The sequence below is a fragment of the Hesperophylax consimilis genome, chromosome 15 (assembly GCF_061612785.1).
Source record: "Hesperophylax consimilis isolate HC1 chromosome 15, BYU_Hcon_1.0, whole genome shotgun sequence".
NCBI classification, from domain to species: Eukaryota; Metazoa; Arthropoda; class Insecta; order Trichoptera; family Limnephilidae; genus Hesperophylax; species Hesperophylax consimilis.
Window position 1 is genome coordinate 28,306,564 of NC_142850.1, and position 23,083 is coordinate 28,329,646.

The following is a 23,083-nucleotide window of genomic DNA, read 5'->3' on the forward strand; positions in this document are numbered from 1 at the left end:
TCAAAGTTCACATTATTCAACTACCTGCTAATTAAGTCAATCTACCTAAAAGTCGTAGTGTTTTGGTTTATTTAAGATACTTTAAGAAACTTTAAAGAAACCCATAATAACATAAATGTTCACACCAACATAAAAGCAAAACACTTTTCAAAGCAAGATTGAAAAAATAGTAGAAATGAAAGAAACATTAATTTTAAATTAAACTTGATTCTGAAACACGAATGAAAACAAAACTGGAAACAGCACTAAAGAGATAAGCCTATGAATGTGTCTGCGGTTGACGCTAACAAAACATGTCCAAAGCAGCGAAGCTAGCAGTCCACAATGGAGTGCTGGTATCTACCCTGATGAAAGTAAACTGAATGCTGTGCAAATTAAATCCTTCAGGCGTATGTGTGGTAAAACCAAGTATGATCATGTGAGAAATGCGGAGATTTGCAAAGGGTGCAAGGTTTGTGTAAACTTAATGATTAAGATTAAGAAAGGGATGCTTAAATGATTTCGGCATACGGAGCAAATGAACGAAGAAAGGAATGTAAAAAGAATATGTGACGCGAATTAGAATGGTAAAAGTAGTCGGGGATGCCCGAGGAAGTCATGGCACGATCAAGTGAACGATATACTTCAGTCAGGCCATGTAAAGAGTCAGAATAATAGAAGAGTATGTTTGAATGTGAATGAGGCAAGGAGTGTGTGCCAAGACCGAGATGTTTGGCGGTCTGTCTTCTCTGCCTTGGTTGGTTAGTTAGCTAGTTAAGGCGAATTAGATAAAGTTAGTTTGTTCAATAGATCAGTTGAATTGTTTGAGGTAGTCACTCTTGTTTAAAGGTTTTCATTTCGTGTTCCATTACTTTTTTTTTGTAATTTAGTCCCATTTTTGTGAGCTAATCCAATGCAATTAATCTTGTTTAGCAGATTTATACAGGAATATAATCAACCTATTTAAAACAGTTTTATTTTTTTCATTAAATATATGACCAACGAAACCAAGGTCAGTTATCTCACCGCTACGGTTAAATTGGTTAATTTACTTTGGATGTACAAAAAACAGTAGGTAGTTGAGCTGTGTTTTTTTAGAGAAACTAATACTCCTTACTTCAGAAGATAATTGACTAACAGAACAAAGTAATGTATAATAAGAAATGATTTAGTCAGATTAAATAGTTTTTTCGGTTCGGTAAATGAATGTATTTGCATTATTTTTGAAGGACGAACGTCAATGATGTATATTTGTTTTCGATATGAATATTCGGCTACATTTGCTATAAAATGAATAATGATTTTGGTTTCAACTTAGTGAGAATTTAATTATTGAAACATTGTTACAACTTTGATGCTGCCCTTATAAAGCTTAATCTATGGTTTTCTATTATGATAATTGTTTTTACGATTCTAAATAAAAATATAATACCAAAAAATTATGTCAATTTCAATTTCTCTGAAAATTCTATTTGAGATGTGTTATTATTTCAATCAATGAATGATGTTATTTCCACAAATGCTTTTTTCTTCAGATTTTTTCATTGATTCAACTTCAGAACACAATTCTCGGTAGGTACGCATCCAAAATTTCAGTCCATTCGGTTATGTAGATCATGAGAAAACGGCTTTATGTCTAGCATTTACGCCCGTAAGAATGATGATATTTCCACAAATGCTATTTTCTGCAGATTTTGTTATTTATTCAACTTCAAACCATTATTCTTATAATCATAAATTAATTCATAAATCTTGAAAGAAACGACTTTTAAAGTTCAAACCCAATTTTCGCACATGTGCCCGTAAGAATGAGGGTGATATTTCCACATACGCTATTTTCTGAAGATGTTGTCATTGTTCAACTTCTGATCAAATTTTTCACTACGTTTCCAAAATCTCAGTCAATTCGGCCTTGTAGATACTGAGAAAACGGCTTTGTAAATTTGAACCAAAAAGTCTTGCATTTCTTCCCGTAAGAATTTTTTTTCCGCAAATGCTATTTTCTGCAGATTTTGTAATTGATTCAACTTCAGCCTGTAATTCTGAGTATGTATCCAAAATGTTAATCCATTCGGTTATGTACAGCGCCCTTCAGGTGATTTTTCACGAAAACCGCGCTATATAAATTGGCCAAATATTATGTAGATTCTGAGAAAACGCTCGGTTGAAAAAATCTAATGATTCATTCAAATTCGGAGAAACTTCTTAAAGAAGAGTCTTAAAGTTTGTTTTAAAATATTAAAACACTTGTAAGATATTTATTTCCCAAGAATGTACTCACTTAAGTGTTACTCGAAGAAATAGGGGAGGTTAAACATGTAAATGAAGCTAATCGTCAATAAGGGTGGAAAAAACTAATAAAAGAGAAGAGATCAGTCGTCTTTCAGTCGATTTTTCATCCCTTAAGAAATGAAAAACGGAAACTCACAAAAGGTATTGGAAAGCGAACAGGTATATATTTTTTTAGCATCCATCGGATACTTATACATATTACTTTATTCAAAGTTGGATTACTTGGTATTACATTATGTCGTAAGTTAACATGCTACTAATATATTTGAATAATTATATTGTAAAGTAAAGGAACTTTCTGCTCGATTTAAGATGAAAAAGAATATTTGAATTGGAGGCTAGAGTATTCGCTTCATTGCAAAAATGTCTATAATCTCCCTAAATATTGAGTCGATGGGGCATATAATTGCGTCAATTTTGTTATCCGACACATCATGTAAGTTTATTGATTATTTTGCACTATTTGTGGGGTGAACAGTTGAGTTAAAAAAACCCTTTCTGGATTTGCCCAAATTTCAACAGTGTTTTAAATCTTTTGTTCGAAATCATCAAATAAAAAATAATAAAAACAACACTCTTGTCGCTTATTATGATGCATGTATTCATAGCTTCATACTTCATTATGGAAATTACATACATCATGAGTTAAAAATAGGAGTCATTACCTGGAAATTCTAGTCAGGGTTTTCCTAATTTTACGCAGAGAAAAATGATAATTGCTGAATTATTATTAATCTCTTTAAATTACTGGTTGAATTTGCCGTGATAATATACCATGGCGTAATGCAAAAATATTCGGATTTTTATGAACAACATTCCGATATCATGATAATATTTTGGTAATTTAAAAAAAGTTCACCAGAAAACCTGTTAATTCATTCGCAAGGCCTGCTCTCCCATTTTTTACTGGAATTACCAATAATTTAAGGAGGTTCTCAGTCATTTTTCTCCATGAATGTTGTGAATTTCTTCCTGCTTCGGCATACAAATGTTCCGCCCTGTAGTCAATTTATAAAAAATTATTTAAATATATTGATTTTCTGTATTTAAAAATAAAATGTTTTTGTAAGGTTAGCCATCAGAAACATCCTCGCTATCTCTGTGTTCGAGTCAACTCAGATCGAATCATTCGTTTGAGTCAACCCGTCCGCATCAGTCATCGAATAAGGAAATGCACCGTCTAATCCAAACGATTTTTATAAAAACTACCCCTAGCTTTCTGTTCGCCATTGACGCACTGGTTCAGGATCAATTGTTTTATTTTATTTACCGCATTTCAGAGGGATGGAATTTTTGTGTAGTTTAGATAATAACTAGTGAATAGTTATTAACATTATACGCTCAAATTTCCCAGTTTTTTTTAAATTTTATCTAAAATGGAATATAATATTATGGAACAAACAGTGTCGCTTCTCATCTAATTTTTGACAGTTTAAATGATTTTTAAAAACTCCGTAGCTCACAAAGAAAATCACAAAAATAGTGGACATACATTCCTTACACCAGAGATAATCGTTATATATTCGAGTTTTAGAGACTTGGAATATATTTAAGCCGTAGCGTAAATTCATAGTTATATTTTTTATAAAATATATTGTGTTCAGAGGGGGTGATAAATCAATTTTTACCACACAATAAATTATTTACACAAACCAAAAACCCCTGTCGCAACAATTTATTCCTACATTTTATATTTAGTCAAATTAAAGTCACATGTGAATTTAAATCTGCCAATACTATAAATTTATTCACTTGCATAAAATGCATTGATTTTCAGCAATCACCCATCCATTGCATTCCACAATTCTATGTGTTTGTATTTGAGATCGTGATTTGAATATCTCATGCAGTGTTTTTGATTGCACCTGTTTAACATTTTCAAATCGTGTACTATTTATTTGCATTGAGCAGTATTTTAAAATTACATATGTAGATTTGAATATATTTATATAACGAAAATTTTGTAAGGCAAATGTTTTAAGAATGCTATTGTTTAGAAATTGAACTAAATACATACTTTGGGTTATTAGTATCCTTAGCGGAAAACTTAGCGAAGGAGTGCTCAATCCACAAACATTTCGGCGTGAAGTTCACTCGATTCCAATAGACAATTTTAACAATTTAAGAAATGTCTTACAAGTTTTAAAAAGCAGTAAATGCAATTTTTCGATCATATGTGATTAGATTTTTTTATTTATTTTAAAAACAGCAATTTAAAATAGATGTAAGACTCTTATACACATTATTGTATAGTACCTACCTTTAAGGTTGTTATTTGATATGAATTATGTTGATGTTTATTTGCACCTCGCTCCATATTAGAGAATATTCTCAGTATCGCCCTACTGAGTTGTTATCCTGAATTCAACGAATTAACACATATATTTAATTTCAAAATCCCACATGCTCTGGGTAATTGGGACTATGGAGCGGTATCACATAAAAGTTTAAAAAAATATAGACTACAGCTTGAATTGATTGTAAGTCCTACATTATTTTACGTTTGTGTTATTTAGCTACAAATGTCATGTGATTAGGGGAGCCAGCATCCTTAAAGTAGTAGTAGATATTGTAGAATCTACCAGGGACACATAGATGCATGGGGAGTAGGGACAAAATTGACTGGTAACAAATTGACATGCGTAATTTGATTTCGCGTGCGACGCCCATTGTTCTGGTATGTTTTAAGGGTGCCATTGTACAATACGTCAAACAGTCCGTGCAATAGTTTGAGAGCACAACCTAACAAAAAAATATTATTCGTTATATTGGAAAGATTTGTACTTTAGTAAGTCGTGGATTTTTGATAGATAGATGTATTTAGTATTTAATTATTATATATGACAGAAAAAACCTTTCGTTTGGCAAGTAAATTGCATAGCTATGCGTTTGTGCAAAAGTGTGTTGTGTCTTGGATTCAAACCGATATCTGAAAATGAATTTTCGAGGCGGGGAGTACGTTTATGTTTATGTTTGCGCAGAAGTTTTGATTAAATGTATGACATATACAGTATGTTTGATAGGTTTCACATATACCTAAGCATTTTATTTTTACAGTTTTGGCAATATAATAAGTACCTAATAATAAATGCCAAGTTGTGTGATCGTCCAACACAAACATGGTTTAAATGTCAGATTTTTTCAGATCAAATGTTAAAAACTTGAAAATTTTTTTTCTTCAGCACGTAGTAGGTATTCTTCTTAGAAATACGTTTCATTCTGTAACAGTTATTATTTACAATTTTTTTCTTTGATCGCGGCTATTCCAAGTAATAAAATAATATAAGTAATATATTTTTACAATAGAAAATCTCAAGACTTAGATCACCTACTGAATAGATAATACACACTAGAAATACCTTCAAAATAGATTTGAATGGAAACTGATATCGTCACTAGCACGCGCTCTGTCTCTTTTACACTCCATGACATCGCAAATGACCGTACCATTGATCAAAATGAAAGATTCATTCATGATTATGAAACAAAATTCTGTTTTTCAAATTTAAGCAAAAAATGGTCAGACTTTTGGCTCACGAGACACGTCCGCATCTATTGTGTTCTTTTTATTCCGTGGTACCTATGTACAAGTACATTCCTATGTACTAGTACATTCCAAATGTCTATTGCCCATTTTCCACTAACCATTCTTAAAAGATAAATTTATTTTTGATATTTTCCAATAGCTATGATTTATTTAGTGATATCATATTCAATTTGTAGAACTCACTAATTTTAAGTTTTTCGTTTATGTATTCAATCATATTCTATTCCATGCATAATTTATCTCGTTTTATTTATGAACAAGTTCTGTTATGTAATTATTATTGTTACACTGTCAGTTTGATTAATGTATGATTTGTTGATTTAATGTATTTTTATTTATTATACTTTATTATATAAACAAATACTAATTCAATTTGGTTTTCCATTCTCTGGTTGCTCGCGCCCACCTACAGGAACTTTGGGTAAGTGATAAAATCATTTTTTTGATAACTTTTCTGCAAATCTGTAACGTATTAAGACCTATTTTAAGTTTTTGTAACATTTTATTTTATCATTGTTATAAATATTTCTAGATTCACTTTTATATACTATTTTTACCATAACCTAAAAACCAACTATGTCAGAGCGACTGTGCTTTTACTCTGACTCTGTTCTTGCCAACAGCCAAATTCAATTTTATTCTACTTTCAAATTTATCCTATTTTAAATTTTGTTCCTACTATCTTATTTTATTCTAATATCCAATTTTATCCTAATATCCAATTTTATCCTACTGTCCAATTTTTTATTCAGTATCAGCAACTTACGTTCGATAATGACCTTGTTTTTTGATGATCCTTCACAGATTTAAGACGACTAAAAATGATTACACATCTGTAATGTAGCAATATAGAATGGGTTAATGGCGATGGCCACCAATTCAAATATTTTGATTCGGGTAATGTAATAATAATTCGTGTGGGTAGAGTACACAGGTACTACTGTAATATATATAGGAAAGGAGAAGATAAATACCTTATAAATGCCCCTACCTTAACCAGCCTCACAACGCTGCCCTACTGGATGGCTATGTAGTTCCCGTGTCTTTACACTGTGTAGACGGGGGCGCTTTTGTGAGGCGTTACATTGCATACCAACTATTGTGCTCTCTCATTCATACTCGGCGCTTTCTCTCTCTCATAAATGTAAACATACGTTTCCTTACACTCTTAGAACACTTTTCCACGGTGACTGAATTAGCCTAGTTTTGTTTTGGTGAAATATCAAACAGAAAATGGCGTATGTTATGTTTAGTAACAGGTCTCAACAATTTTCCTTTCTAATTGCGTTTAAAGTCTCAATTTCGAATTACCCTATTAGAGTATCATAGTCCCACTTTCTCTAAGAATGAGACTAGTAGTTTCAGCATTCAGATAAAATATTTAAGTAAAACGCTTCACCAAAATCCCTTGACAAAACCTAATAAAATTTACCCACAGTATGAAACCACCAATAAAATACAACATGAGTCATTAAGCATTCCCTAACTAATTCAATTTGGCAAATCTCCAGCGGTCATCCGCTTAATTTCCATGGGATATCTCCGCCTAACCAATGGGCCATTGGACCTTGGGGAGGCTGCGACAGTTAAAATTAGAATATCTTAATTTCTATCAGGCCTTTATCCTTTATGCCTCTCTGGTACATCTCGGACAGTGGTCTAAACAAGAAAACGGGAGATCATGATGTTACAACCAACAGAATCACTAAAAATATTTTTTGCCAAAGTTCGCATTTGCGTATGAACTTAAGATAATCAAATCTTTATAATTCCCCTTCTTCAAAGCACATTAGTTTTTGAAGGTCATCAGTAAATCAATATAACATAAATTGACAGTTTCGCAGTGTAACATTTAAAAAAAATATATAGATAATGGGTTCACTATATTGATTATGGTCGAAATGAGATCCTTGGGGCACACCGGCATATGAGTTGTGAAAGCATTGGGGAATGCAGGTAAATACAAGATTGGGGGATTTTAACAGTTTTTCATGTATTTTTTTAAGGTGTCTGGTATGTTCTAGGAAAACTAATTATTTTTTGAAGAGTCAGCTTTTCAAACATCCAAAATGTTGCTAGATAAGATGTCGTTACTTATTCATTGATTTTAAAATAATCAGTTAGCAGTCAACTTTGTAATGGAAGAGTCAGATAAAATAAGATTATATTTCTATCCCTTAAAATTCCAGCAACCCTGTAGGCATATTAATTATGCAAGGGGTAACAATAAGGTTATGCTTCCACCCCTCTTGGCATTCAAGTGTTTAATCTGATTTTGCCAACGAAAGCTTTCACGCTGTTGGCTTTGCTTGTGTGTTTAAAATCGTGTAGTCTTTGAAAAGGATTATCTGTTTTCCTATAAAATGGATAAGGAGGATATTAACTTCTATGATCTAAATTCTATCTTTTAAAAAACGAACATAACTTCATCATTGAATAAATAGCCATTTACGAAAGACGATAGTTAATACTTTTACCAATGTTTATGTAATATTTATACAAGCTAGGTACATTCTAAAAATGAAACGGATTACTATTAAAGCATTGCTATTGACTAATCACATTTTTGATATCTACTGAGATGAAGAGACTTGCATAAATGCTTTAGTATCATGCAACGATATTTTGAAAATTTTCACTAGATTTCTGGAGAATGCTTTTACTCGAATTGAATAGTGGCAAATGATTTTTTTAGCAACTACATTTTAGGTGAAAAAATTAACCAATTGAGACTATCAACCTGCAAAATAAGCGTTTTCAATTCTTTCCATGTAAAATTTAAAAGCATCCTAATCTTCGGCCCAAAAAATTCCAACTTATATTTTAGTTTATTGCTACAGATCTCTCCGTGCTTCCAATTTAATATTAGTTGCTAGAGATCTCTCCGTGCTTCAAATTAAATGTTAGTTGCTAGAGATCTCTCCGTGCTTTAAATTTAATAATCGAAATTACTTAAAATAGGAAAACATCTACATAACTGTCAAATGATAATCGTTATTTTAAAATTATGTCTTTGTAATTAGGTACACCACCCTTTAAAAATACTTTGTCTACAACCCACCAACGTTAATGTAATTATTTAACTAAAGTGCTCTTTATTGTTTAATACCTTAAATAGTTAAGAGTGATGGATTCACATACATAAGTATTGTCAAACAGTATTTAGACATGAATACAAAAACCCAAAAAAAAGTAGTTATTCACACAAAATTGAAAAATCGTAAATCTCGCTCTGCTGCAGGTTCAAATTTATTCGTGTAGTTATCTCTAGGCGAATAATATCTTGGGGTTGTTACAATTTACTATGACAGACTGCACCGCGAGGGGTAGGTACAGACATAAATTGCAACAGTGCACTGCCTTTATTAGGGTTGTCTTGATATAAGAGAGGAGGGTGGTACTATTACCCTTAATGTGGGGCACGGAATAATCGATACAAACTAGCTGGATAGACAGGGTAGCTACCTTGTCAATCGATATTTTGTATGGACATCACTAAAATCGATAAAATTTGTAGGTGAGTTTTTCGTACTGTCGTATTGCTTTCAAAATTTAGTTTTTATAATAAGTTTGATTTTTTAATGCGTGAAATATAACGTTACTTATTTTAGTGCCTTATTTAATGGTGAGATATTTGGATGATTTTGTTTATGGCAACTTTACCTCAAATTTACCAGGGGATCGCAAAGGTTACGGAATGTAGTAGCGGTAAGATAGATTGCTTTATGATATTGTTTGCGTTTGTTATCAAATATAAAATTATTTCATGTATAACTTGGAATTACTAGGTACTGTATATTTGTATCACTGTAATCACTGGGTAGTGTGGATTCCTGAAAAATATTATATTACATGTACCTTACTCTATCTGAATTATTCACATAATCAGTTCCAATTCTGAAAATGACACTCAATTTCAAAGCAAATCATAGTTACGCTGGACGCATTGACACCCGATATTAGAATTTTTCGATTACAGAAACTCTCTATCGACAATTTCTGTCGTAATTACGAGTAGTACACACTTTTTGACACTATTATCAGTTATAATATCTAGGTAACTATAAAAAATAAGACAAGACAAGAAATTTTGCTAGATACGCTATCAAAACAACAGCTTTATCTTTGACTTTATCTGGTGACCAGAATCGAAAATCGTTCCATCTCAACTTTTTTCATTTCTTCCTAATCCCATTTTGACACTCATTGGGTCTCAAAACCTTCCTGAATTCGGATGATAGTCCTACTAGCTCTGGACACTAGGCACGCTTATGAGATATTTACAAAAAGACATGTCAAAAAACGAACATATAAAAAACAAATTGTTTCGGTTTTTAATTTTAAAGTATTTGATATTTTCAAAAAATATCACGTCATAGCAATTTAACCCCTTAGACACGACAAAAATCCACGCCTGTTAAAAACAAATAATTTGGGTCAATCACTAGGCCGTGTGAATGGCTGCACGAGTGAATGGGTTAGTTTTAGGGCTCGTCTTATCAGGAGCGCAGAAGGGGGAGGGATGACTGCCACCCACCCGCAGCAGTCACGCAGACCGGTAATACAGCCATTTGAATTCATCTTCCATCGGGCACGTGGTCTGGGGGTAGCCGGGCTTTGGTTGTGGCCTGTTGTAGGTGTCGTTGGTTATATCTTAAAGCTTTGGTGTAAGCTTTAAGCTCTTTTAAAGTTGTTTCGACTACTTCGGATGTTCGCTGGGTGGATTTGTGTTTGTTGTTGTTGTTGCTTATTATGCTGAAGGTAGACACTTTTTGTTTTAAATATAAAATATGTATGTAAACATGTCTGCTTTATTTGTTAACATAACCGAATCCTAAGCACCAATTTTGTTTTTTTGTAAATATAAAAGGTAGCACGTTAACATGTTGGATAGAACCATTTATAATTTTAAATTCGCGCACAAAAATGAGTTTAGCTAATTTATTTTGAATCTCTTCAAATTATTTGTAGTCCTGTTAATTATTTGTGACGGGATTCCAGGAATTGATAATGAAGTACCTACACGTTTTCTGATTAGTAAATTACTAATAGATATATTATCAGAATGAGTGTTCACGAAAATCCGAATACGGCTGAAAACCTGTTTTTGACCGGATTACCAATAATTTTAGAATAGGTAATTATAATAAACTAGCAATACTTAATTTTCTCAGTGTGGGCTATTATCAAAAACCATTTAGTTAGATCATGAAAATATAATATCTATATGTAGGTATATATTTTATCACTTTCACTGTGAAATTATCGCACATACAACTGTTTTACTTCTAGATATGTAGGTAGGTATAAAGGCAGATAAATAATACATTTACAGGATGTCCGGGGGTAATGTGCGCTAACTTTGTGAGGTGATAATACATGATGATAGAAGTAAAAAAAAAAATTTTTTGAAATTTCAATTTTTTTCGAATTTCAACTTTATGGAAAAAAAAGTTTTTCCATAGAATATTTATCTGACTATACAGACAATTCAACTTTTTTACCAGATTTTTTTTTATTTGTCTTTTTTCACTTGTACCTACTATCATTTAAAATCACTTCCCCGAAGTTGGTATACGAAGTTGGTGAGCGAAACGGCGCGGCGCCTGGGCGAGTGAAATTTTGACGCTCCATGTCAAAACCAGTAGACGCCTAGTAGGCGATCAGTGCAATCAATAATATTCGAATGATTTGTGTAAATATGCGACGCCATTTTCGTGAAAAACAACATCAAGGGCTATATGTGTTAGGAATGCTCGGTGTTAATAATTATTATTAGCGCCTTGGCGCCTTGACAATTCGGCGCCTGGAGCGGACTGCTCCAATTGCACCTGCAGACACTCTGTATATAGTAAAAAAAATGGCTTCCGGTTGGTATTTATGTTTCGTTTTCGTATCCATGAATTATATCAAAGATAGTATCTAAGCCAAAAAAGACGTAATTCAAATTTATTTAATAGTTCACCATTGTTAACAGTTTGACAGCCCCTGCCTGTGCGAGTAGTGACTAGTGACTAGACTAGTGACTAGCGACTAATACGGCCTGACCTTACGGCGGGCGTGACTTTCGGTCCTGTCATGGGGTCCCGCGTGCCGCCCCAAGCGGGTCAGAGGCGGTATTCAAAAGAACATAATATTACTTATTCATTCCTGACCCCTATTGGTTCAACAAGTCGATTATTAGTCCGATGTGCTCTACACCTAGGTACTAGACACTCTACATAAATATTATATTACGTTAGCATCTATTGTCGAATAGTGTTGTTGTTTGGCATGTGGTCTTTGACATTATTTGATAGGTTTTTACGTGCATTAAATTGTTATGATTTCTTGTCTGTGTTGATACTAATAGTGGAAGCAATTTGAAGCGTCCAGTCTGTGGCTAAGTTGGCATCGTGACTGGTTTTACGCCAAGACGTTGTGAGTTCAATTTCTCGACTGGCAATGTCCTCCATCACTACACAAAAATATTTTAACAAGGATTGCATGAAAAATAAGGGTTTCATGAACAACAAGGGTTGCATGAACGACAAGGATTGCATAGAAAACAATGATTGCATGAACGACAAGGATTGCACGAACAACAAGGATTGCATGAACAACAAGGATTGCAGGAACAACATGGATTGCATGAACAACAAGGATTACATGAACAACAAGGGTTGCATGAACGACAAGGATTGCATCAACGACAAGGGTTGTATGAAAAACAAGGATTGCATAGAAAACAATGTTTGCATGAACAACAATGATTGCATGAACGACAAGGATTGCAGGAACAACATGGATTGCATGAACAACAAGGATTACATGAACAACAAGGGTTTCATGAACGACAAGGATTGCATCAACGACAAGGGTTGTATGAACAACAAGGATTGCATAGCAAACAATGTTTGCACGAACGACAATGATTACATGAACGACAAGGATTGCAGGAACAACATGGATTGCATGAACAAAAAGGGTTGCATGAACGACAATGATTGCATGAACAACAAGGATTGCATGAAAATCAAGGATTGCATGAACAACAAGGATTGAATGGACAACAATGATTGCATGAATGACAAATGTGATAGTGTAATTACTGTTTTGATTGTTCTACCTACCGGTAGTCCAATGGAAGATACTCCAAAGATAGGTAGGAATTAGGTTCTCACGCGGGTTAATAATTACAGCGTGAGAACGGTTCGTTTTTATTTAATCGTAATATATAGCTCTGCTATCGAAAAATATGCCGGGTTTGGTTCCTCTCTGGTACAATTTTGATATCTTCAAGACCCGGGCTCAAAATATCCTTATAAAAACCCTCGATACAACATCCCGTAAGATGACATCGTTCCTGAGGGAAAACTACCTACCTAGGTTATAAGGTATATTCTAAAAATCTAAAAACACAGGAATTAAGTATATTGGGTTAGGATTTTGCTAACCAATACAGGACAGTAAAACAAAAAAGTTTACAAACCGCAACACCTGTGATTCGCATTGTCAAATAGGTTGATATTTTGATTCGATTGAAAATACGTCAATAAAAAAAATATATATTCGTTATTGTTCTTTTTACTCCGGTTTCCATGCAAATTAAAATGTCAATGCGTCACTCGCGTAAACACGATGATGACATTACCTACATTTAAAATAAAATGATAATAAAACGTTTTTTGTATTTATTTTTGGGGATTAAAATATCTGGGCGCACATTTTGGGCGCCGATCCTTCAAGTAAACCACCTCGCAATTCAACCAGCCAATCAGGGGGCTCAGTCGGTGATCGAACGAGACCACGCCCACTCTCCATTCTCCAATCGCGAGGCGGACGAAACCGAGTTAATACGGAAACACCCGAACACAGCCTTCGGGGGTACAGAGTTGCCACCTCGGGGACTTTTCGGCTACAAGTGTTTTTGGTAATAGATCTTTTGTCAGTCGCACATTTTCAGTGTTGGAGAGAGAGTGTGTCGGTTTTAGACCAAGTTTCTGTATCGAGATTACGATACTTTTGACAGTAGGGAGCAACGGTGACTTTCCCGAATGTAACCTAACCTAACTTACTGTATACTACTAAACATATCAAATCAGTGCGTGTTATTTAAATCTAAATAAAATAATATAAACAAAGTTACTATTTTAATAATAGATTAATATAACTAACTGGAATCTGCCAGATTTCTAGCGTCTATTTTGAGAAGGTTTCGTGGATAAAGACAATAAAAGTTTAAAGAAATTTTGACAATATTATAATAGTCTGTTTTATAAATATTAGAAGTTGAGTTGAAAGTGAATTAATTAAAAACAATAATCATTTTATGCTAATGACCTATCGTTGAAGTCACCAGTTTTAACTATTGGTTTGTGCTTGTTGGAAAGTGACTGAATATTGTAAATTACTAGGACACAACAAAATATTAATGACATGTAAATTAAGTGATCGCAGGCCAAAACAGAGAGAGCTTTTAAAGTTGAATGACAAAGGGAACTCGAAATCTTCAAAACCTCGTTGATAAATATTTCGAATTTACTTGGAATTTGGCTTTTGGGTATTAAAGTACCAAATAGTAGAGACAATAAATAAATTGTGATTAGATTTGGTCAATTAAAAGCCATCATTGATCTTCCAAGTGGTAAAACAAAATTTATAGCTAAACAAGTGGATATTTTAAAGCAAAACCGAAATATTAATCTTTATCAAATCCAAAGCAGAGTTCAAAATCCTGAAAACATTGGCATCATCAAAATCAACAAGAAGTGCAGTGAACATTTTTTAGAAGCTAATATTGATCTCCCAAAAGCTGAAGAGAGAGTCAAAACCAGACCAAAATTGGACTAGTAGCTTGGTCAAATCAGGACCACAACCAAGATAGCAGTGCAGTCAGTGAAGAGATGTATTTCTGAGCGAGTTGAGCGTCCGCAGCCATGCTGCCCTACCAGGCCGTGGCCATGGACTACGCCGTGGCCTCCGCCGGCTTCCACCACCAGCGCGGGGTGGGCCAAGGGGTGCCCGGGGTCATGGGGCTAGGCAGCCCCGCCTTCACACACTCCTGGTTCGTACAGCCGGCCGGCGATCTGTGCCGTCCGAACACCACAAACCAATCACATCTTGAACCCGGGCATGTTATGTTCTATATTTATACTCTTATCATTCTTTATTGTTTTGTTTTGTTGATTATGTTCTGTTTTTTTGACTCAATCCGGAAGAAATTTTATTATCACTTTGTTTTGTTGATATTGATTTTTTTTTACACCTTCTGACAGTTTAATATTGTTTTGTTTCTGTTAATATTGTTTTAGTTTATTTTCAAGCTGTTTTCGACTCTGGATCTTGAGACATAAAACAACTTGGTTTAATTTCCTTTGATGTTTTACTTATTTTTTTCAGTTCATTTTGGTTTCAAGCTCATTAAGATCACCACATTTCGCCTTTGGCAAAGGAAACAACTCTATATTTTACCAAACATTCCGCTTTGGATACAGTTTCTTAAATTTGTTCAGAAGACAAATTATTACAAACATGATATCAGTAACATTTTATCAAAAACGAAGTCCATCCAACTTTACAATAAGATGAATTAAACATTTTTACCGATTAATCTTTTTAAGGCTTTTTCCACAGCGAAATTCTCACTGGTAGACATAAAATATAACTAAATTTGAATGGCAATTTTGTCGTCTTTGTTAATCCCAAATATTCTTATCTTTTTGTTTCTTACGTACCGATTATTACACTTTTTATACCCATTGTTTTTATTTGTCATTTACACAAAATGTAAAGTCTTTATTATAACATGTGCTTACATCGATGTGCTTCGCTTAGCTTATGAGAATTTATTGATAACTAAAACACCAAAACTATTAACTTGAATACGTTTTAAATATTATCTCCTAAATATATTAATGTTAATTGCACTTAAAAAACGTAACATAAAAACATTATTCTCAGACACGTTTTTGAATTGTCTGATAACTCGACACAATCAACGATCAGCAATACATAGAACTAATTATTTTCATAATCGAAGGACACATTCCCAGAAACGTATCCACTTTTTATAACAACTATTACAGCAAAATATCTTGGCTTATAAATAGCAATTCGGTAGCAGTCTACATCTACCCAAAAAGTATTGCAGTGTCAATTCATAGGTTTTTTTATCCCATTAGTTTTTACTGGCGTGTTTATTTTTTACTCTTCGAGACAATTCCACACCGCAAGCTTCCACCACAAAAGATTTAACCAAAATATCAAGGTACTAGATACCTTACCTGCAAGGAAATTTATCCTAAGCCGTTTTTTACCCACTTGAAAAACCGCCGGAACATTTTTTGTGACAAAGGTGATTTTTTTACTGTTGATATATTTCAAAGCGATTTTTGGTTCGTTTCTTTGTGCTAAGAGTGAAAGGCGAAAGTTCACACCAAAATCTTCAGCTTGGTTGAAAAAATCGTCGTTAATTCCCCCATGAACTTTTATGGTTGTAATTTTGAACCCAGTAGCACAAGTTCTATGGGAATTACCCAAATTATTATAAATACACCAGGAAAGAACCATTTTCATAACAAACATAATAAGCCGTAAAAGGAACTAACAATATATGATGTTGAACTCTGAACATACTTTGTCAATTTTACCGTCTCTTCCTTGTAGTTCCTACCTATCTTACAATTTTACCGTCTCTTCCTTGTAGTTCATACCTATCTTACAATTTTACCGTCTCTTCCTTGTAGTTCCTACCTATCTTACAATTTTACCGTCTCTTCCTTGTAGTTCCTACCTATCTTACAATTTTACCGTCTATTCCTTGTAGTTCCTGCCTATCTTACAATTTTGCCATCTATTCCTTGTAGTTTCTATCCATCTTACAATTTAACGGTCTATTCCTTATAGTTCCTACCTATCTTACAATTTTACCATCTATTCCTTGTAGTTCCTACCTATCTTACAATTTTTTCGTCTACTCCTTGTAGATCCTACCTATCGTACAATGTTACCGTCTATTCTTTGTAGTTCCTATCTATATTATAAACTATCTGTACGTTAAATTTAACTTATTTAAGATGTTAGTGATCAGAAATGAATTCAGACAAGCAACAATGTCGAATAATTGTTTCTACTATAATCATGCATCACGTCCCACTATCTTCAATGCACCATGTGTCGTCATTATTATTTCTTCTCTGTAAAGGTTGTAAGAAGGTATCTACGTGTTCAATTTGACGTATTTTAATTAATTACATACGAAAGTTTATTCCTGCCAATCAATGAGTCTGAGAATCAATACTTATTTAAAACACATCTTCTCATCTTTTAGCCGAAGAATTTGTCCAAGTAAATAAATCAACCAGAGGTATTTGTTTATGTATTTCATATGCAGCTTAGCACAATAGAGCATTAGTGCATGTAAACCACAGGCGCGTTTATAAATATTCAATCACTTAAGACAATTGATGAATCAGCCTCACGAATTACTATGCTAAAATGAGCAGGACAACAATAGCCAGCAATTATTCATCCTATTTAGTGTGAGAGAATACTGTGTTCCCACAATGTTCTGCGATGCTCCCACAGTACAATAAAATAATTCAGTCATGTTGACTTACCGCCGCTTTTCACTGCTCATTTAAATACATACCCAGAATTTATTTATGTAAAGTTCACATACCCATTGCCAAAATATAACCATAATCTATGTAAATTTACAGCAAGTTTGAGATTCGCTTCGAATTTTGTTGTTCACATCCTAGATTCTTAGAATTCTAAGAACTCTGACTCGTATCCTTTCATCATACCTATATTTTACCTGTGGAGGGAGAGAAGATGGATCTATCCTGTTTAATTTCTCATATTTTATTTATAATAAGTCAAAACACTTGCTGTTATCCGATTTCACATGTTCCCTTCATTTTGAACTGAGCAAGATTCTCGCTTTCAAAACATGCAGTTTTTTCTCTTCTACACGGAGAAAACTTCTTATTTAGTAAAAATTTCTTCCAATCACTCGTATGCCTGTTTAAAACGGGACTGCAGGCTTTAAGGAATGAATCATCAGGATTTTAATAAATCAGCAATACTCATTTTTCTCCGTGTACGAAGCAATGCGGGTTTCTTTTCATACTGCATACAAAGAAACACATCTAATTTAGGCATTTCTTCCAGCCAAGATACTTTTAAAAATTTACTGACTCATAAATTTAAAGTTATTTTGAAAATGACTAAATAAAGAAATCCAAGCACCAAAAACAAAGTTTCGAAAAAATGATAAGTACGATTTACTATGAAGGAACGTATTTTCTGTTAAAAGTAGAGAATATACAGTTTTTCTGCCATTTTAACGTCTAAAGACATACCATAGATCGCCGTCCACATATATCCAAACTTGTTTCGTGGAACGTGTCAAAGTTTGCTGCAATAAATTGAGTGTTAATTTCATAACAAGACGTTGAGCACACTTTTTACATCACTCCCGGATTACCCAGCGATATCATCTACATATTGCTCTCACTGAAACCGGTTCTGGATTGATTTTTTCTCAGTATTTTGATCTTCTCTATGGCTAATCCTTCATTCATAAGCAGTATCCTTTCAGCTTTTGTATGGCGGTAAAATAGAGAGGAAACTAATTTAAGAGGCGTCATGCTTGTAATGGAGTTCCATTTGATCTCTTTCTTTTACATCTTTTTATCACGGACCAACCTGTATTACTTTATGTAAATGAGATGACGGATATCGGCAGTGTATTTAAAACTCTGTTTGCTTTGGTTTTAGTTATTTTAAAAGGTCCTCATTCGTTTTCAATAGTCTCACATTTATAACGCAAAACTTCTACCTACTTATATTATATAATTCAAAGACTCATCCTCTCATTAAAGCAAAACTTTATGGTATTCTAAATTTGTTGAAGATAGCTAAAGTAGAATGAAAATAGTGCAAAAGAAAATAGCAGATTGGTGTTTAATTATTTATTTATACTCTTACAAACAATAGTATCTTTGAAGTAAAACTTCTTAAAAAAATTATGCAACATGATCTGACATTAATCTTTATTTATAAGGTATATTTTTATAGCCTTCTTGTAACTAAATTCCGTTCAATTGAACACATCTACTATTTTTAGAAAGCATTGCCAACTGCATGTTATCTAGGTACAAGCGAGTATTTAAATGACTTAGTAATATTGTTGTTGCAATTAATGAAATATATTTTTGAACGAATATTTTTGATCGGTAAATTGAAGTTAATTAGGCTAAATAAATCAGGGCTGTCTATAATATTATAATGAGATAATTTACCAGATAATTTGCGGTAACTACCAGCCCGCATAAGGAGGGACTATGACTTAAAAACGGACTTATTTAGAATTCAGAGCAACAACATAATTGAACCGTGTACCGTACCTACTGTATCGAAATAGGGCAAGTACAGCTTACCCTAAAATTGAATAGACACCTTCTAGCATAATTGCAGCACAAACCACCTCATCAACACGAACTTAAATTTTTTTCCCTCTGGCAAAACCGCCCATAGATTTAGTTCAATCTTCCTGCACTTTACCGCCCTTTCCATGCAAGCAATCGTTATTCTTATATCCTGTGGTTTATGTGCAAGTCACTGGGCCTGATGCACCCAGCATTACGCCTGTATTGGACATTGGACACAGGTTTTTTTTAATTCCATTATATTTTTAATCATCTTTTTCAATGCACCATCGACATCCGAGATCGGGAATCGATATTGAAACGATCTTATTTAAGTATTACAAAATAAATTATTTCGTTCGAAAATTTGATTATTTTGGTGTGATGAATATACGATGATGACGAAAGCATGCGCTTTTATGTTTCGGTTATTTGTGGATTTTTCAAATATCATCTTAAGGATTTTAACCTAAATGAGCATGTTAACCAGCATTATCGTTCAAAGTTACATGAGCTCATGTTTTATAGCATATTGCATGCTTGGATATTTTTGAATGAAATGTTTATCGTTGGTGCCCACCTTTGGTTGCGGGAATTGATTCAATTGCTTCCATTGATTCATTCGATTGTTGCTTTGCTACACTTGAACGTAGATATGTTTTTTTCTGTGGAAGAATACTGGGACAGTTTAAGTACGGATTTTTTCACAGAATTTGAACCTTTCGTCAAATTTCAAAGTAGATTTTCAAGTTATGTGAAGGTTCTATTCGAGTTCTGTAATTGTATCTTTATTCGTCAATTGTTTAAAAAAAACTCAAAACAACCCGATCACAAAAATAATAATAGTTTGAATTATGAAGAGTGGAACTAATAGACGGTTCAAAGGATGTAAAGGACCAGACAGACGTCCTTAATACCGGTTCCTGAACATTAGGCCTCAAATGAACGCATGGTGATTTTTATTTGGAAAAGTTTTTTTTAAAGTTTATTGGCAGTGTCTGAAAATCATATAACTTTAGTATCGTAAAGGTTCTACCATATTTCTAGCAAATTTATCAGAAGTAACTAATTCATTACCAAGTAGCATTCAAAATGAATTAGTTTGTCATACGTCGGCTTACCATTGAACTTTTTTTATTAAATTCCATTTCGGTTGATCAATTCCATCAATCAAGTTTACTGACGCGATGCTTTTAAACTTCCTTGTTCTTATTGCAAATAAATAGATTATAAATGTCGCTTGTTTCTCAAATGTAACATTACTTTATTGAATTATAGCGAATATCAAAAGATTAAAAAATTTAAAGACATTAGAGATAAAAAAAAATCGGTAAGAAAACGGCAATTTTAGGATTTTTTTTCTTATTTTGGCGTAGACGCATAGTTTGATAGTTTAAACGACTTTATGAAAAATAATGTTTTAATATATATGTACCTACATGACTTTAATTTCGCCACACTTTTTCGTGAAATAAGGGTACCTACCAATTAGGTACTTACAATAAATATTCGTATTTATGTTGCATTATTAAAGCAAAAATTAAATTAAATACGTAAATTTTCATAAAATACTATGTTTGAATTTTATATGCCGAATTCCAACTTTGTCCTTAAATTTAACCAATTTTAATGGAGAGCGTATTTATAAAATGTCAAAATCTCTTCACTATTGTTATTGCACTATACCAACGTATAAAAATTCAATCATTTTCCGGGTCGGTCCTTTTTTTACGTGTACTGAATTTCTGATTCGTTTTTTTGAGGATATAATATCTGGGGTCAAATAAAAAAAAATTATGTACATAATATAATGGTTGTATATATTCATACTAAACCATAACTAAAGAAATTAATACAGTTATGTGCCTACCTATTTAAAAACTTCAACTCCAAGAATAATAATACTCTTATTTAAAATACAGTCATAGAATTTTAGTAGTTTGCTGTCGGTTTTCCCTGGGTTTTCCCATTATAATATGATATTTCCGTCATTATCAAAAGTTTTTTTAAACTCTTAATATATATTTCAAATTTGTTGCCAAAATTAAGTTTTAGTTTCACCAACTACAAAAATGCATAAATTTAATATCCAAACAAAATCGACACATAAAATATCCTTACGAAACCAGAATGAATGTTTTCATTTTTTTTATGGTGACGTCAGAACCCGCCAACCAAGGATGCCAACGTAATGGTGATGAATTAATTTTAAACAACTGATTAATTTTACGTGAATATATATTATATATTTAATTCAGAATCGGCGTTTCTTGATCTGTATGAATAACATTTAAAGATTTTATATTTTTCTCTTGGGTTCGTAATTTGAAAAAAATCTAATAAATAATTGAGTAACATTCCCATTCATAAAAGTCAGTATTCTCTCTTCTCGTACTCCCGAATTTACCAAATAGCTTGCGGTCAAACGAAACTAGACGGTTGGATTTTTTCATGTCGGTAACAACTAAAATGAGTATTGGTGGCTAACTAATTTTTAAAAATTCGCCCCGGGCTAATCGGCTACCGTATCATAAAGTTAGACGGTAAACCAAGTTGTACAAAATTCAAAATTTTGTAACAAAAAACAAAATGCTGCTACTGTGTTAAATAACGCAACCGACACACGAAGTCTAATTACGATATAAAGTTTATAATGTAAAGTTTAAAGCTACAAATAATGCCATGGTTTGGTATTGAGTTACAAAATTTGTCAGCATACGAAGAATAATGAAAAAAAATATTTAGTCGACGATAAATGTGGAATCGCGTTTAAAATTTTACGTATAAAATCATGGTAGCTAGTTAATTCATAAAAAATATATATTTTTTTTTAATTACTTGCCTTTTAAAATAATAATATTAGTTATCAAAATGTGTAAATTGAGTATTGCTAATTTATTGAGAATCTCCTCAAAGTATTGGTAATCGGGTTAACAATATGATTGTAGGTCTATAACAAATAAATAGGTTTACTGATGTAAATGAAATAGTAAATTTAATGTTCATTAGGAAACCTGTTAATTCATTTTGCTTGCTACCCCGTTATTACCGGATTATTGATAGTTTGAAGAGATTGTTAATAATTATTAATATTCATTTTTCTCCGTGTACCTACTTTTAAATTGGGTTTGGCTTGATTTTTTTTAAATACAGAACTCACAATATACCTTATCTGAAGTCTACATATTACAGTATATTGTTTTGCATTATTCTATAGTGATTTGAACCTCTAACTCAAAAATAAACCAAAAACAGATCTTATTGTGTGTCCTCTATGGTACGTCTGTATGTTATTCTTTATTTTTTAGTTGGTTTTTATATGAAATATCCCTGTTTCTAAGTAGTACTGTGTCCTTTGTCCAAAAGTATTATATATTATTTGAGGTATTATTGTATTTTTTGATCATTTTGTCATTTTTTATGTGAAAATTTGATTATCTAACAAAAGAGTCGAATTGACCTCCAATTTGTTTTCAAACAATGTTGATCTTTTATCTTTCATTATTTAAACAACCTAACATAACTAGCTTATTTTTTATACCAATATCTAATGATTACTTTCTTGACAAATATCTAATTTCTTTTAGTCATCTAAATACATTAGTTTTATCAGTTGTAATGCCTACATTAATGACTTTCAGACTTCATCTTATCATAATGACAAACATAAAAAACTTACGCATTTCGACATTACTTTCAAATACAAGCACAGTGATTATCGTAACACCATTTTATTTCAATTCTCTGCTACCTATGTGAAAACTTGTTTATATATTTTTGTTATTATTTATTTACGTTGTTCGCTTCGCGCAGGCCCTATAAATTCATTTCTTTTTTCTCGTGTTTCTTT

At 32.7% G+C, this 23,083-nt stretch overlaps 1 protein-coding gene across 2 annotated transcripts in view; it reads left to right on the top strand.

Moving 5' to 3' along the window:
* The window catches only part of trh (PAS domain-containing protein trachealess), a 490,370-nt gene that overhangs the window by 357,745 nt on the left and 109,542 nt on the right, over positions 1–23,083 (top strand). The window contains exon 1 of one of the 2 annotated variants that reach the window (XM_089640097.1): positions 13,762–14,930. The exons of the other annotated variant lie outside the window; for it this stretch is intronic. Coding sequence (XP_089496223.1) covers positions 14,737–14,930 — 194 coding nt within the window. The 5' untranslated portion in view covers positions 13,762–14,736. Of the gene's footprint in view, positions 1–13,761; positions 14,931–23,083 lie in introns of those variants that run through there. 2 annotated transcript variants of the gene reach the window in all.